Source organism: Oncorhynchus keta, chromosome 10 (genome assembly GCF_023373465.1).
Source record: "Oncorhynchus keta strain PuntledgeMale-10-30-2019 chromosome 10, Oket_V2, whole genome shotgun sequence".
Lineage (NCBI taxonomy): Eukaryota > Metazoa > Chordata > Actinopteri > Salmoniformes > Salmonidae > Oncorhynchus > Oncorhynchus keta.
In genome coordinates this window covers 64392574-64408025 of record NC_068430.1, presented here as the reverse complement: position 1 = coordinate 64408025, position 15452 = coordinate 64392574, and the positions used below count along the sequence as shown (strand labels likewise).

The following is a 15452-nucleotide window of genomic DNA, read 5'->3' as shown; positions in this document are numbered from 1 at the left end:
TTTGCAAAGAAAAAGCCATATCTCAGACTGGTTAATAAAAACATCACGCAATCATGCATACAATAGTCATTTACAACATTAAAAACTTCTTTGGAATTGGTGTCCCTTCCACGGGACGGTTGAGCTGACATAGGCTAATGCGATTAGCATAAGGTTGTAAGTAACAATAATTTTTCCCAGGACATAAACATATCTGATATTGGCAGAAAACTTGAATTCTTGTTAATCTAACTGCTCAGTCTAATTTACAGTAGTTATTACAGTGAAATAATACCATGCTATTGTTTGAGGAGAGTGCACAATTTTGAACATGAAAAGTTATTAATAAACAAATTAGGCACATTTGGGCAGTCTTGATACAAAATTGAACAGAAATGCAATGGTTCATTGGATCAGTCTAAAACTTTGCACATACACTGGTGACATCTAGTGGCCAAAATATAAATTGCAGCTGGGCTGGAATAATACATTATGGCCTTTCTCTTGCATTTCAAAGATGATGGTACAAAAAGTACAAACAGTTGTTTTTTTCTTTGTATTATCTTTAACCAGATCTAATGTGTTATATTCACCTACATTTCTTTCACATTTCCATAAACCTCAAAGTGTTTCCTTTCAAATGGTACCAAGAATATGCATATTCTTGCTTCAGGGCCTGAGCTACAGGCAGTTAGATTTGGGTATGTCATTTTAGGTGAAAATGGAAAAAAGGGACCAATCCTTAAGTGTCTACACTGTATTTCTAATCAATTTGATGTAATTTTAATGGACCAAAAACATGTTTTTCTTTCAAAGACAAGGATATTTCTAATTGACCCCAAACTTTTGAGTCGGCAGTGTATATACTTTAAACTGACCATGGAGGAGATGTCATCTGAAACTAGGAGAGCTTATTGTAAAAGAGCATGAAGTTAGTTTACTGTGATTGTGATTGACCTTAGGCCTATATGCATTTGCCCCAACACCTTTGACACAACTTAAAGCACTATTGTATAATGAGTGTGACCAACACATATGTCTACAGAGTTCTCTAGCCTGCTGCTAACCTTTGTGCATCAAGAAAGAATCTCAATTCAGCAGGCAGGGGCGGCCCTAGGCATAAGCAACACCCCCCATACCTCCCCAATGTTTTGTTTGTTTGGTGAATTAGTCTAGCCATATCTAAACTTGTAGTAACCATGGTTGAATTACTGACCAGGCACGCAGGGCACGTGCCCAGGGGACCTGACCTCCAGGAGGCCCCATTAATATAGTTATTGACAGTGGTGGAAAAAGTACCCAATTGTCATACTTGAGTAAAAGTAAAGATACCTTAATAGAAAATTATTGAAGTAAAAGCAAAAGTCACTCAGTAAAATATTACTTGAGTAAAAGTTTTAAAGTATTTAGTTTGAAACATACTTAAGTATCAAACATACATGTAATTGCTAATAATATACTTTAGTGTCATATTAATTATATTAAGCAAATCAGACGGCATAATTTTCTTGTTTATTTTAATTTACGGATAGCCAGGGCCACACTCCAAACAAAGCATGTGTTTAGTGAGTCCGTCAGATCAGAGGCAGTAGTAGGGATGTTCCCTTGATAAGTGTATGAATTTGACGATTTTCCTGTCCTGCTATGCATTCAAAATGTAACAAGTACTTTTGGGTGTCCTGGAAAATGTATGAAGTAAAAAGTATCATTTTCTATATGAATGTATGAAGTACTAAAGTAGTACTTTCAAGTATTTTTATTTAAGTACTTTAAACCACTGGTTAGTCACTCTCACTCATCATATTACATTGGAATAAGATATGGCATTAGGCCACTGAAATGTTTTGCCCGCAAGGTGGGGAGGCCCAACAAAATTTTGCTTAGGGTTACCAAAAGGCTAGGGCCAGCCCTGCAGCAGGCCAGGAAGCGAGGTTAGTACTGCATCTATTTTAACCTCCAGTGCGAGAAGCAAGTCATGCGGTTTCTACAAGATTGTGTTGCAAGACCGCAGTTCATCGTCTTTTGCTCACCCGAAGACAACCTCGAAACAATGTAGATCTGTATCACCTTAACATCTGATCATGCATAGTCACATAGCCCAAAAAGAAGAGATTCGGCCCATAACTTTCTTACAATTTTATTCTTGCAAAACACATCAGAAGAAGCCATTTCAGTGTAGTCTGCTCACATAAACAACAAAGTCCCTCTTAAAGCAGTTACAATGCATATTTGAAGAACCATGTGCTCAAAGGGGTTTCAAACAGAACATTGAGAAGGCCCCATGAACTCATGTTTTTTGATGGTACCAGAATAGGCTACAGACAAGCCTAGGTTACCATATACCTTGCCCTTGAAATGAAAACACTGAATGCCATTGAAACACTAACAGTGGTACACGCCCACAAAAGGCCAATGGCCTATCAAAAGCATTAGCATTAGAGTGTAGGCTATGAGAACATCGCTCATAATTACTTCTGTACGTCTAGTCATACCGGAGAGTGAAGAAAACGGCGTGAATAAAAGAATATCCGGACATTTCCTTAAATGCATTGAACAGTAAAGACCACCTGGGTTAACTGTAATGTTGATTTACTCACCCATAGTTTACATTCTGAATATGACATGCAGGTGAATTCATCAATACAACAACGTTTCAATGTGATTGTTAGTTGATGTGCAAGACCTTTTAAAGTGATTGTTAGTTGGCCTACAAGACCTTCTAAAGTTAATACTATATAGATCATTTCCAACTTCGCTTCATGTTTCTCATTCATGTTGAATAGCTACAATAAATAGGATCAATTATAAACATAGCATTCTTTTTTAAATTAATCATATCCATGTTATGGATCTTGAAGAAAGAACTAGGCCAATGGGACTTGAATTGATATCTAAAATCCCACATTGTTACAGCACTACAGGGAATGAATGATATTAGTGGGTATTTCACATATTTACAATAATTGAAACCAGTAATATCTATCTTCCTAAACGTTAACCTCAGATAAGAGGCTAAGGCCATCCCTTTCGCAGCAGCCATTCACCCCCCTCAGCCAGCCTACAACAGTGCAAAGTACATGTTAACTCTAAGGTCCTTCATTGACTTGTGCAGTTTGACCCGGGAGGCCCTGTTTGTTTGGCTCTCCCTGTCGTCTCACATGGCACGATCTGTCCAAGCAATGGACTTCTATCTTCCTTGTTTGAATATGTCCATCTTGCAAACACACACACACACACATACAGTACCAGTCAAAAGCTTGGACACACCTACTTATTCCAGGGTTTTTCTTTATTTGATTTGATTTATTTATTTATATTTTTTACATTGTAGAATAATAGTGAAGTCATCAAAACGATGAAATAACACACATGGAATCATGTAGTAATCAAAAAAGTGTTAAACAAATATATATTTTATATTTGAGATTCTTCAGAGTAGCCACCATTTGCCTTGATGACAGCTTTGCACACTCTTGGCAGTCTCTCAACAAGCTTCATGAGGTAGTCACCTGGAATGCATTTCAATTAACAGGTGTGCCTTGTTAAAAGTTCATTTGTGGAACTTCTTTCCTTCTTAATGCGTTTGAGACAATCAATTGTGTTGTGACAAGGTAGGGTTGGTTTACAGAAGATAGCCCTATTTGGTAAAAGACCAAGTCCATATTATGGCAAGAATAGCTCAAATAAGCAAAGCGAAATGACAGTCCATCGTTACTTTAAGACAAGGAGCTCAGTCAATGCAGAAACTTTGAAAGTTTCTTCAAGTGCAGTCGCAAAAACCATCAAGCACTATGATGAAACTAGCTCTCATGAGACGCAGAGTAGGTGAACGGATGATCTCCGCATGTGTGTTTCCCAATGTGAAGCATGGAGGAGGAGGTGTGATGGTGCTTTGCCGGTGACACTGTCAGATAATTATTTAGAATTCAAGGCACACTTAACCAGTATGGCTACCACAGCATTTTGCAGCGATATGCCATCCCATCTGGTTTGCGCTTAGTGGAACTATCATTTGCTTTTGAACAGGACAATGACCCAAAAACACACCTCCAGGATGCATCAGATGATCTGGCCTCCACAATCACCAGACCTCAACCCAATTGAGATGGGTTGGGATGAGTTGAACCCCAGAGTCAAAGAAAAGCTCAGCATATGTGGGAATTCCTTCAAGAATGTTGGAAAATCATTCCTCATGAAGCTGGTTGAGAGAATGCCATAAGTGTGCAAAGCTGTCATCAAGGCAAAGGGTGGCTACTTTGAATAATCTAAAATCTAAAACACTTTTTGGTTATTACATGATTCCATATGTGCTATTTCATAGTGTTGATGTCTTCACTATTACCCTACAATGAAGAAAATAGTTAAAATAAAGAAAAACCCTTGAATGAGTAGTTGTGTCCAAATTTTGAATGGTACTGCACATGCGCACACACGGCCCATCATTTTGCAACCTCACTACACATGTACTCACAGACACACAAACGTATTCACTTGCGTGCACAAACACCACACACAGGCAAATAAACTGAAAGAGAGTGTCATTTACCGCTAATCAATATATAGACTTTTTCTTTCTCAATATATAGACCTTAAACAAAGACTGTAAAGCAAAACGGATATAAAGCCTTTATAAAAAGTAAATAATTATTTACAAGAGTAAGTGCTTTTTCACTGAGCCCTGATACCATGTGTCAAATAGCATATACTAAAGTAGTTTGTAACTCAATTAGAAGCTTACATCATCAAGTATGACAACAACTCTGGGGCTCATTTAGAGAATGATAGCCAAAGCTACGTACATACAAATTATAGAAGGGTTAGGAACCCGAAACAAAATGAATCTCAACCCCACTAAATGCAAACTGTAAGGGCTCTTATTTACATTCAAACATCTGAAAATACCAATATGTTCCAACACACATTTGTACAAATACACACAGTTGCTGTTAATCCCTGGTCCTCAGATTGTCTTTTGTCAGCTTCGTTACACTGTAACGTATTCCTTAAATGTCACTGTGAGACAGTTTGTTGTAATATCCGTGATGACTATATTCCCAAGGAAAGGCTTGAATGAAGGAAAAGGCTCCTCCTCCACAGTATGTTCTGTTGTGATAGCCAATGGCGGTTTTGTCTGTTCTGTTGTGATAGCCAATGGCGGTTTTGTCTGTTCTGTTGTGATAGCCAATGGTGGTTTTGTCTGTTCGGCAGTCTTCTCCTCCTCGGCAGAAGGAGCCACCTGTGTCTCTGTGGGAACTGGAGCCTCCCGTTTGGACCTCACATAGCTGAGGTCCATGGGCTCGTCCTGGTTAGACTCCAGGAAGTCATAGTCCTGGTGGCCATTGTGGCTATGGTGGCCATTTTGGTCGATGGAGTTGCTCTGAGGTGGTGAGGACACAGTGCAGGGTGCACTGATACTCCGGGAGTTTAGAAACCGTTTACAGCCACCCCGGTCCTCGCCCTTGTCTGCCTCTGAAAGGTGACGTTTGAAGGCTGGAGAAGAGCCGTTTACTGGCTGAGTCCTTCTATGAACCCCCATCTCAAAGGGCCAAGGGGCAAGGTTAGGTTTGGTGGTCAGCCTCAGGGGCTGCTCTGTCGCACTAAGCTCCATTTTGGGTGAGTCGACCTTCTCAGCAGGACACTTAAATACGTTAGATCCGTTAGATCCTGAGTTGAGGGCGTGTAACTTAACGTCTTTGTTGCAGTCTTTCGCAAATCCGTTGGTGAGACCCAGTTTCTGGACGAGCCTCATCTTTTCAAGTTGATTTTCTGCAGCATCATCATCATCATTGTCCGGCTGCGGCTTGTCAAGGGTTTCCACATCTCCGTTTTTAATCCTCGCCGCCTGCATGCCGTTCTCCATGTACTTGCTCATGACAATGACGATGCGTCCATTCTTGTTTTTGTTCTTGACAATCTTCAGCTTGCTGTCGCTGACATCGTTGGCCTTCAACAGCGGTGCGTCCTCTTTGGCCGTGGCCTTGCTCTGCTCCGATTCGCCACTGTGGTCGTTGAGGTGAGCCGGAAGCTTCTTTAGCTCCATGGTGATATCCTTGACTTTGCTCAGGCAGCCAGAGTCCTTGTCCCGGACCCACTTCTGCTGCAGCGCGGGAGGCAGGTTCCAGCTGTGGTTGGTGGGCAGTTCTGGAGCTTTGGTGGCCTCCCTGGGCTTCATGCACTGGGTGCTGTCATACATCTTGGGGTCAGGCTGGTAGTGGTGATGTTTCTTGCTGTTGAGCTGGTAGTAGAGCTTCTTCTTTCCGTTGGCCTGCTGCTCGGCCTCCCTCTCCTTGGCCAGCAGGGGCTGGTACTGGTGGTGCTTCTTGCTGTTCAGCTGGTACTGCTGGGTCTGGATGGGGTCCACTTTCTGCCGGTTTTCCTCGTCCAGGGTGGTCTCCTGAAGGCCTGAGAGGACGCTGGATCTCCGGGCAAAGGACGGGACCTGAGAAAAACATAGCTGTTAGTTAACTGATAGATCAACTTGTTGACATCTGACTGACTTTCTCTCTGTAATGAAGGTTAGAAAAATGCCATCATCAAATGGTGCCCTCTAGATGACCTTTGAGTGAGTCCTGAGCCCTAAACTTGTGTTTAGTTCGAAACTTGTGTTTAGTTCTGTGAGGGCCTTTCATACATATTTTGTCAGCCCTCCCACCCTCCTGGCCATCAGAGTTACATTTCAGAGTGGCTCCTCTAGCCGCTCTGACCTCAGCTCTGAGGAATGCCATAGACTGCTTTGTGCCCCATCACTGACTTCCTCCTATGTGTTACCACCAACACCGCCCTGAGAGGAACAAACACTACCTAGAGGGGGTTCCTTTTGCTCTTTCGATTTGTGATTGATGTCTAGATGTACTTTTCAGTCATTGCTTTAAGATTGAAGACATTTTGGAGACTTAATCTACCCAGTCTATCCCTATCCTATCAACAGCATGTGCCCCTAATCTATATGACAGTCATTCAGATTTTAACACCTATTCTGTAGTCTTATAAAGGACTTAGAATTCTTAGAAAGCCCGTGTCAATTAAAGAATGTGTTGGTCTTAGTGTTGGATGGCAAAAATGTACTCAATCTCTTATAGTAACATTAATAGTAACATTTATTTGATCAAATGTATAGTAATCAAGGAGTTAATTGTCAACTCTCCAAAATATGTGAAGACTCACCTGGCCGATCAGGTGCTTTGGCTTTGGCCCTCTTTTGCGATATCCCATAAGCTGCTCGTATCTCTCCCTGTGTAAGACAGAAAACACCACCATGTCACTCAAACCATCCACAATAATACATTCTTTAGTAGTTAACAACATAATGTAACAGAGTTAGGCAGCGGGGGGATTTCAAATCTAATTGGAAGGGGCCTGATTTGTGGGATTTGCCCCCGCTGTAATTGAAACTGTATTTAGGTCAGAATACAGTACTTTAACTACAAAAGGGGACTACACACAATAAAGTACTTTCATTGCTTATGCAAGGATGATGTACTAACAATAATGAAATACAGTAATGCAGTGCAGTAATTTATGGGAAAATCCCATGCACCATTGAATCCTAATTGGTGACATGAAACATCAGTGGAATACCCCTGTCATATCCCCATGTTTACCACTAGATCCTCTAACTGAACCCACGAGACATGAATTACAAATATCATACTTAATGTAGTGTAGCGTCTACAGCCATATATCCTTATTACTTGTTTACCAAGTGTTGCTGCATATCAAAGTCCTTCTCATGTCAAATAATGTATGGTTTAGGCCTGACTAAATCGGCATTACTCCAAAAGGAATGTATGGTTTAGGCCTGACTAAATCGGCATTACTCCAAAAATAATGTATGGCTTAGGCCTGACTAAATCGGCATTACTCCAAAAAGAATGTATGGTTTAGGCCTGACTAAATCGGCATTACTCCAAAAGGAATGTATGGTTTAGGCCTGACTAAATCGGCATTACTCCAAAAATAATGTATGGCTTAGGCCTGACTAAATCGGCATTACTCCAAAAATAATGTATGGTTTAGGCCTGACTAAATCGGCATTATTCCAAAAATTATTTCCACATGGAATTAATAGTTTTCCAGTTCAACATTCAATCCATATAAGGATGGAATAGATTCAGGGCCTGAATGAACTACACATCTATAGACCATGTAACTGGTGGGTAGGATACTTTCCCTATAGCCCACTGTTTTCCATGCTTTCTCAATAGCAGTAATTCAATACCCAATGAGTACTGATGTCAACCCACCCCCCCCCTTCCTCCTTGAGCACATCTAATTACTGTGGCGACTCAGTATATTTTCATAGCCTGGTACTCTGCCCGGTGAGGCCCCCTGGAGAGTCACGTAATTAGCTACAATAAAAACTCCCCCCGTTCAGAGACAGAGATAATGGCGAAAACAGACACCGCCCTCCGTCTACATTTTCCCTACTGAGTGACCCATCTCTTTTAAAAGCTGGTGTGCACACACGGTGGGAGAGATTGACAGCAAACCCCAACGACAGGCCGAGTCACTGCATGGTTTTTGCGCCATAGTGCAGTTGTAGTTGTGTGTTCACGTCCAGGAAACCCCCACGGGAGGTTTAGCAATTACCGGTTAACAGTAATGCCTGTCCAGCAAACAAGTCATCTTGAAAAGGCACAACTGCGTTTTCAAGCGGATGCTTCTACGGTTGTTTCAGGAATATCGCCTATTATTAGAAGCCTAGGGCGACTTTTGTCTAATGTTGTTCCCAGTGCCTTCCTCATTCAATACATGGTGAGATGAAGCAGGGATGGGGGACAAGACAAAGCATGCAGTCAAGGAATATTTGGCCCTGGTGTCTGCATAAGCATGTAGCCTGTGAAAGATGATAGCCTATTGTGGTATGGGCAAACTAAAATCAATCAATCTATTATTACAGGCCTAAGAATATCACATAGGGACAATTCATTGTCCAATATGGTCGACCACGAAATTGTAAGTCATACGCAATCTTTCCAAAATGTTTTCAATCCGATTTGTGTGGTCACTGTGTAGGCCTACTGCTATTCTAGGCCTACTGAGATTTATATAAAAAAATATATATATATATTAAAAAAACTTGTGATTGCATCATGTCTTTTTAGGGGTATGAAAAGTTTTGCCATAGGAAAATGTAATTCAATTAGGGCACATTTTACGCACACCACGGGATAGAAGTGGTGCGCTATGCGCGCACATGCACAGACACACGCACAGACACACGCACAGAGCAGCGCCCCCCACCCCCATTGACTACACAAGGTCGGCTTGTCACATCGAGTCTGTCAAACTCACCTGTTCTGGAAAGCGTCAAGCAGTCGCGGGTCGAGAATGTTTTCTTCTGGTTCCCACGTGTTATATCTATTAAGACAGAAAGTAGGACAGAGAGAGGGCGAGAGACAGAGAGAGCGAGAGAGAGAGACATTAATATCAACAGAGGTCGCCTTCTATCAACCAAACTACAACCATATATCAAATTTGGCCGTCATCTGCTTGGTTGCTGACAGAATCCGTTGTAAAGTAGCTAGGCAACTTCTGTAATCAGGTTAGCTGTTAACAGTTAGCAGTCAGTCTTGACCAAATAGGCCTATATCAAAACATAAACATTATGCATATTATTGATAAATGTGTAATAAAGTAAGAGCAAAGTATAGCCTATACTCTGGAAATAGGTCATTATAAAGTGTTAATAATTGCTAAGAAGTATACTTCACAAAGTCAACACAAGCAAAACGGTTACTCTATGGGAATCATGAGGGTGATTAGGGTAATGTGGGGTAACAAGCCCCCCGGGCTAACTGCCCCCCCCCATATATATATATATATATATATATTCAAATTACGTTAGATCTATAAGCTTTTTATAGATCTACAATTATACAATCATATTGTATATATACAATCATATTGCAAGTCCAAATCATCTACAAATAACTTCATTGAGTTACAGTCATTTTCTTTATATTGTAGGATGGTTTGGACATGATTTGGTGTGCAAATAAAAAGAGGAACCTTACATCAAAACCTCATCATAGTGAGGATATTAATAGTGAGATGTGCAATGCCATTTTGCTTCATTATTATATGTATTTAATTTAAATAAGATACCTAGATTTGAGCTTTTAAGAGTTAATTACTAGAAAATGTTCTTGAGGGGGGGATAGTTACCCCACGTTGCCTTAATTTTCGCTCAACACATAAATTAGTGATGGCATCCTAAGCGCCATCGATCGAATCAAACATTCACTTCAACGCGCGCAAAGACGCACGCGCCACACACACACACACACACACACACACTTGAAAACTTGAAATATTAATTTGCATTACTAGGCAGTACTAAAGTAGGCTATAGTATTTTCAAAGCTAACTTACTTTGGAGACCATCCTCGCCACTTGACTAGGTATTCCATCCTCCCCTATACGGAGATGAGAGAACATATTGGTTAATTTGATTATAAGCGGGTCTTTGACATTGTCTATCTGCAAAAACACAACAACAACATAATTTACTTCCATCAATTACGCAATATATTGCATAGCGATACCAAATAACCCTGTTTGTGGACATTGAGCAATCATATATTTGAAGTGATTTCAAACCTTGCGATTCCGCTTCTTCTCGATGCTCTCCACCGCAAAGACGTGCTCTCCCGCGGCGGGTAGCTCCATTTTCGATGCAAGGGGAAGGTTTCTCTTCCAATGGCTGTAGAAAATGTCACCCCTGCCCGCTTTTGTGCTGTTTTTCCGTCGTTCAAATTGATACGAGATATTTCCCTTCGCTCCGATCTTCCCTCTCTTTCCCTCTCACTCTAGTCGGAATTCGTTGGCAGCGGCAGTGCGATACGTTTTGCTTTGCTTTGCACACGAGAAGGGGTTGCAGAAAACAGTTCATGCAAAGAGCCATTGATGTGACGTCAGGAGGAGGAGGCGCTTTTGGGGGCTGGGGCAGTTTCATGCTTTTATCCCATGGATGTGTAGGGTGAAATGGAACTGCAAGAGGGTGCTATGAAAAGTATAGTAATGTGTTATGATATGTCAAATTGGGAATTGTGACTGAACATTAGCCTTTTCCGCAAGTATTGCCTTTTACGCCATGTCATGCAAATCATGAAAAAAGGAATCAAGGCTGCCATTGCCTATGCTCCATGCCCATTTCCTTCGACCGATTTTAATGAATGTAGCCTATTTGTTAATGTATTCATTAACGTTTTCACAATTGTTACAAGTGTATGCCAGATATTTCTAAAGGACACAGCCCTGGTTTCCTTAATTAAAGGCTGAGACCGATTGGATAAATTAAGTGAATGTCATTGTGTGAGTGACTCATCATCAATAGGCCTACTGAAATACAACTTTGGTATCCCACTCCAAAAATAAATATATGTAACAGTTCATTAAGGATCTGGTAGGCACCTATGTAGCCCACCACTGAATGATACCGATCAATAAATGGTACCTTGAGCATTTAACCCCGGTAGAAAACAAACATTATGCACACTGAAACAGTCTGTACCAGCTAAATCAGGTATAGAAGATCGTACTAATCACTCCCCAATCTAATTTATACATTCTAATAATAATAACCATCATCACCCTCATATGATTCTGATAACTGTAATATGGGTTTCCCATGTTATTTATGATTGTTTTCCAAAGACTTCACACTGGGATCTTTGAAAGAAAATCCATAAACGTGAGCTTTCCTATTCGCTTTGGTGACTTGGCTAACATACCCAATGGATGAGCAAGGATGTGTCGTGCTGGTAGGCATTTTCTATAAATATCTACCCTTTCCATTAATACAAGGTCATATGTAAAACCATTACCGAGCGCCAGTGTCGCGGTACGGGGCATCGAGTGAATTTTCTCTGCACATCAAAGGCCCGTGGTTGTGTCAGAGATATGTAGGTCACATCAGTTGGTCTTAAACCCCGTTGGCATTTCTTCCACCGTGTTTATTTCTGCCATCCGACTCTGACGGGCACCAGCCGCTGCGTTATCACTTGGGCGAGAGACGCATGGGCCTACCTCTGGCACATAGAAAAGCCAATGTGCGTTTGTTTTTTTTGCACCTTACAACTGCACAGTTACTGCCGCTGGTGGTGGTTCGTGTGTCTCTTATGCCCGCTGTCTCTTTGAAACACGAAAACAGATTGGACATGTTGACAAGTGCGCTATAGTCGTCGCACACGCACGGTTGTACACACACACACACGCGCGCACACACACACACGAACGTATATTTGGCTTATCAAATGATCCGTTATATTGTATAAGCCTACACATTGTAAAATTATTGGTATTTGTCTATATTGTTATTTATTTCGTTATATGTTTTCGGTATAAAGGCGCAAGCGTCGAGTATCATTTTAAACGTAAATAAAATTCAGCAGCGCAAGGGTTAAAGGAGAACAGTTCATGCAGGCGGCAATGTTCAGCCTATTGCAGACAGGCACGACTTCCTTTCCTTATAAGGCAATGAGCTCAAAACGCCAGAGAAATATCAAATGAACGAGTTGAACGACCAGATTCACCGGAGTATTTGCGCACAAAATCACTCCCATACTCACGCTGGCTATCAAAACATTCATTATTTTTCAGTAGGTTCAAAGGAAAGACCACAAAGCATTCTCATTGTGGCTCGAGGAGCAAGCTTTGAGCGGTCACAATAAAACAGTAATTCTATAACATTCGCAATCTTCTTCGAAATAATGAACCATACCGGTGACTGCAAGGGCCACAATACTCAAATACACTTATTTTGATGAAAACCATTTGCGTGGTTGAAACGAAGTTTTGCCTTCTATTTTAGTAGATACGGTATTCTCCAATAACACCTGATCCTTGATATGCGCATGGAATTAATTATATTTGTATGTCACCAAAAGGCTGTGACTGTCGTATCACCTATCTTGTTTAGGCTTTGCATAATATTACAATTTATGAGCCATATCAGTTAAAGATTTAACAATGGATGTGGTTGGAATTATAAAAATGGACACCACCACACAATTTCCACTTCACTGTCTTTCAAATTGCGCATGGCACATGTTTCAACGGTTCAAGGGAACGTGATGCACGTGCAGTCCTATTAATATGCTATCATGTCCATGCGAACTCCATACGATGCTCATTCAGTTCGGAGAATAACCCCGACATATGAACTGACCCTTTCAGTAACTAAAAGCTCAATGTCACTTGTAAAAAATTCCAGCAAAGGGAACTAAATGACAAATCCGAGGAAGAATTATATCATAGACTAATCCCGCAGCATGTCATAAATGCAACCAGTCAATCCAAAACTACACTAATTCGATGTTTATTGGGGACATTATGAAGTCATCACATGATGAACCTCTAACCCACAGAGATAACGCATGATTCATCTTACTATAATAACCCTATGTGAAACTCAGGTTCAATGTTTTAGTGGAGATTTGCATTCTTACATAGATTGATGACCACACATGAGACTGCAAAAAGCCTACACAATTTTCGCTTAACTTTAAATTACAGTTTGCATAAAAGGCTTTCGAAGTCATTCATTTGTCTTGACAGAGAATTATGTTCCTGACAGCACAAAGTATACCAAATAGGTTACAATGGACTGAGGGATCTATTTCATTTAGGCTATAGTTGCCATGGTTGTTGGGATGAACAGCCAGATTGTATAAAGAATTTGAGAAGACTTGTAGTGTGATATGCCCTCCTTTCAAGTAAATCCTCTATTATATACGTCAAGCTTTTATAAAACAACTCATTGAACCCCTGACATGTACTTCATAGCCTACATATGTCAAATGGGATTTCAACTAAATGTATTGAGCAAAATGAATGAACAAAAGTAAACATACCCACTAAAAACAAATGGTTCTATATAGTGCCAAATAAGGGTTCTTTGGCTTGTAACCAACCTTTGTTTGACGGTTCTATAAAGAACAATGCTCATAAAGTTTCTAATTGGAACCTGTATGGTGCTATAAAGAACCATTTCCTAAGGTTCTAGAAAGAACCATTCAAAAAAGGTTCAATATAGCACCGAAAAAAGATTTCGCTATGATTAGAACCCTTTTTGGGGCTATGTAAAACTCTATTTTTATGGTTCTTTATAGAACCTTTATGGAAAATGGTTTTATAAAGAACCTTTCTCAATCATCTCAAAGGCTCTTTGTAGAACCGTACAGGTTTTCTATTCTGGTTTAATAGCCACATTATATTGTTAAAATTAAAGAGGTTTTATTATTGTGTTTATTAACAAGTTGAATCAGGTGTGATAGCTCTGGAACGGCTGGGGCTCTGGAACGGCTTTTGAGAAACAGACAGACATTACATTTACATTAGGTCTACATTAACGGACCCAATGCCATACATTAGGTATGGGAGAGAGAGAAAGATGATTTATGCTAAGCAATGGGAAGGATAGGGGACATGGTTGGTCAGAAATGAAAATTATGGCCCTCCGAACAGGGTTAGGGGAGGGTGCAGGGTAGGTACAAAGAAGAGTAGGGCATTTGGGTCAGGGGTTTTGAAGGGAATCGTTACTGCATGTATGAATCTGTTTGAAGGGATGTGGGCAAGAGAGCAGGGAGAGCTAGGCAGTGTACAAAAGGGGCAGTATGTAGTGACAGGATGGTTTATACAACAGAGCGACATCTGAGTAAGATGACATTTAGCCTACACGTAGGAAATAAACTGACTTTATGTGTGTCAGAGAGAAGAAACCTGACAAAGATCAAATGACTAAGAGCTTAAATTACGACCAAGAAACTCTCGGGAAGTGTATGGAGAGAAGACATGAGGGTTTACACAAGAGGAAGGGACCAGGAATGAGGAATTTATTGTCCAAATATGTAATGGTGGAAAATGATAAGAATAATAAAAAGGATTTAGAACTGAAAGGGACTGTACAGACAGGTAAACCAGGAGGAGTCTCAGGTGGATGTGACAGATAGGGGAAGGGATGAAGAAAGGTTTGAGAGTTGAAGCAGGAGAACAAAGTCTTGGCTTCGGCGTTGACTAACTGAACTGGATAATATAGCATGGTGTTTATATGCTAATTTAGGTGGAATTAATGACACCTGTTAAACTATTATAAACTATCACGATTTGGAAGATCAAACAAGTAGCTGTGGAGTTCTTTGTCATTCAGATCAGTGACTTTTATTCAAATCTATCATTTTAGTCCTTCACCCACAGATTAATCCTTACTTTCAATTGTGAAATTAATCATTTCCAGGTTGGGGAACATTCTTATGGGAATAAAGAATCAAATGTGCCACTGTGAGTGACGAATATCTCTATTGACCCTTCAATATTCCGGTTATTCAAGAAACATCGGCTCTGATATTCAGTCATTCATAATAGGGACCATCACAAAGCTCTCAAATGAATAAACACACATATGACTCATTCATAATGGCTTTTATGCCAGACGCCAACAGCAGCCTTCCCAGCAGCCTTCACCAGTCACG

At 40.6% G+C, this 15452-nt stretch overlaps 1 protein-coding gene across 1 annotated transcript; it reads right to left on the bottom strand.

The window, feature by feature from the left end:
* Positions 1 to 2100: 2100 nt before the first annotated feature.
* LOC118389198 (E3 SUMO-protein ligase CBX4-like) lies at positions 2101 to 10911 on the bottom strand. Its single transcript, XM_035779020.2, has 5 exons — positions 10582 to 10911; positions 10354 to 10397; positions 9274 to 9339; positions 7144 to 7210; positions 2101 to 6418 (listed from the first exon to the last, which is right to left on the bottom strand). Exons 1-5 carry the CDS (start codon positions 10648 to 10650, stop codon positions 4964 to 4966), a joined length of 1701 nt encoding a protein of 566 aa, XP_035634913.2. The 5' UTR covers positions 10651 to 10911; the 3' UTR covers positions 2101 to 4963.
* Positions 10912 to 15452: the final 4541 nt, after the last annotated feature.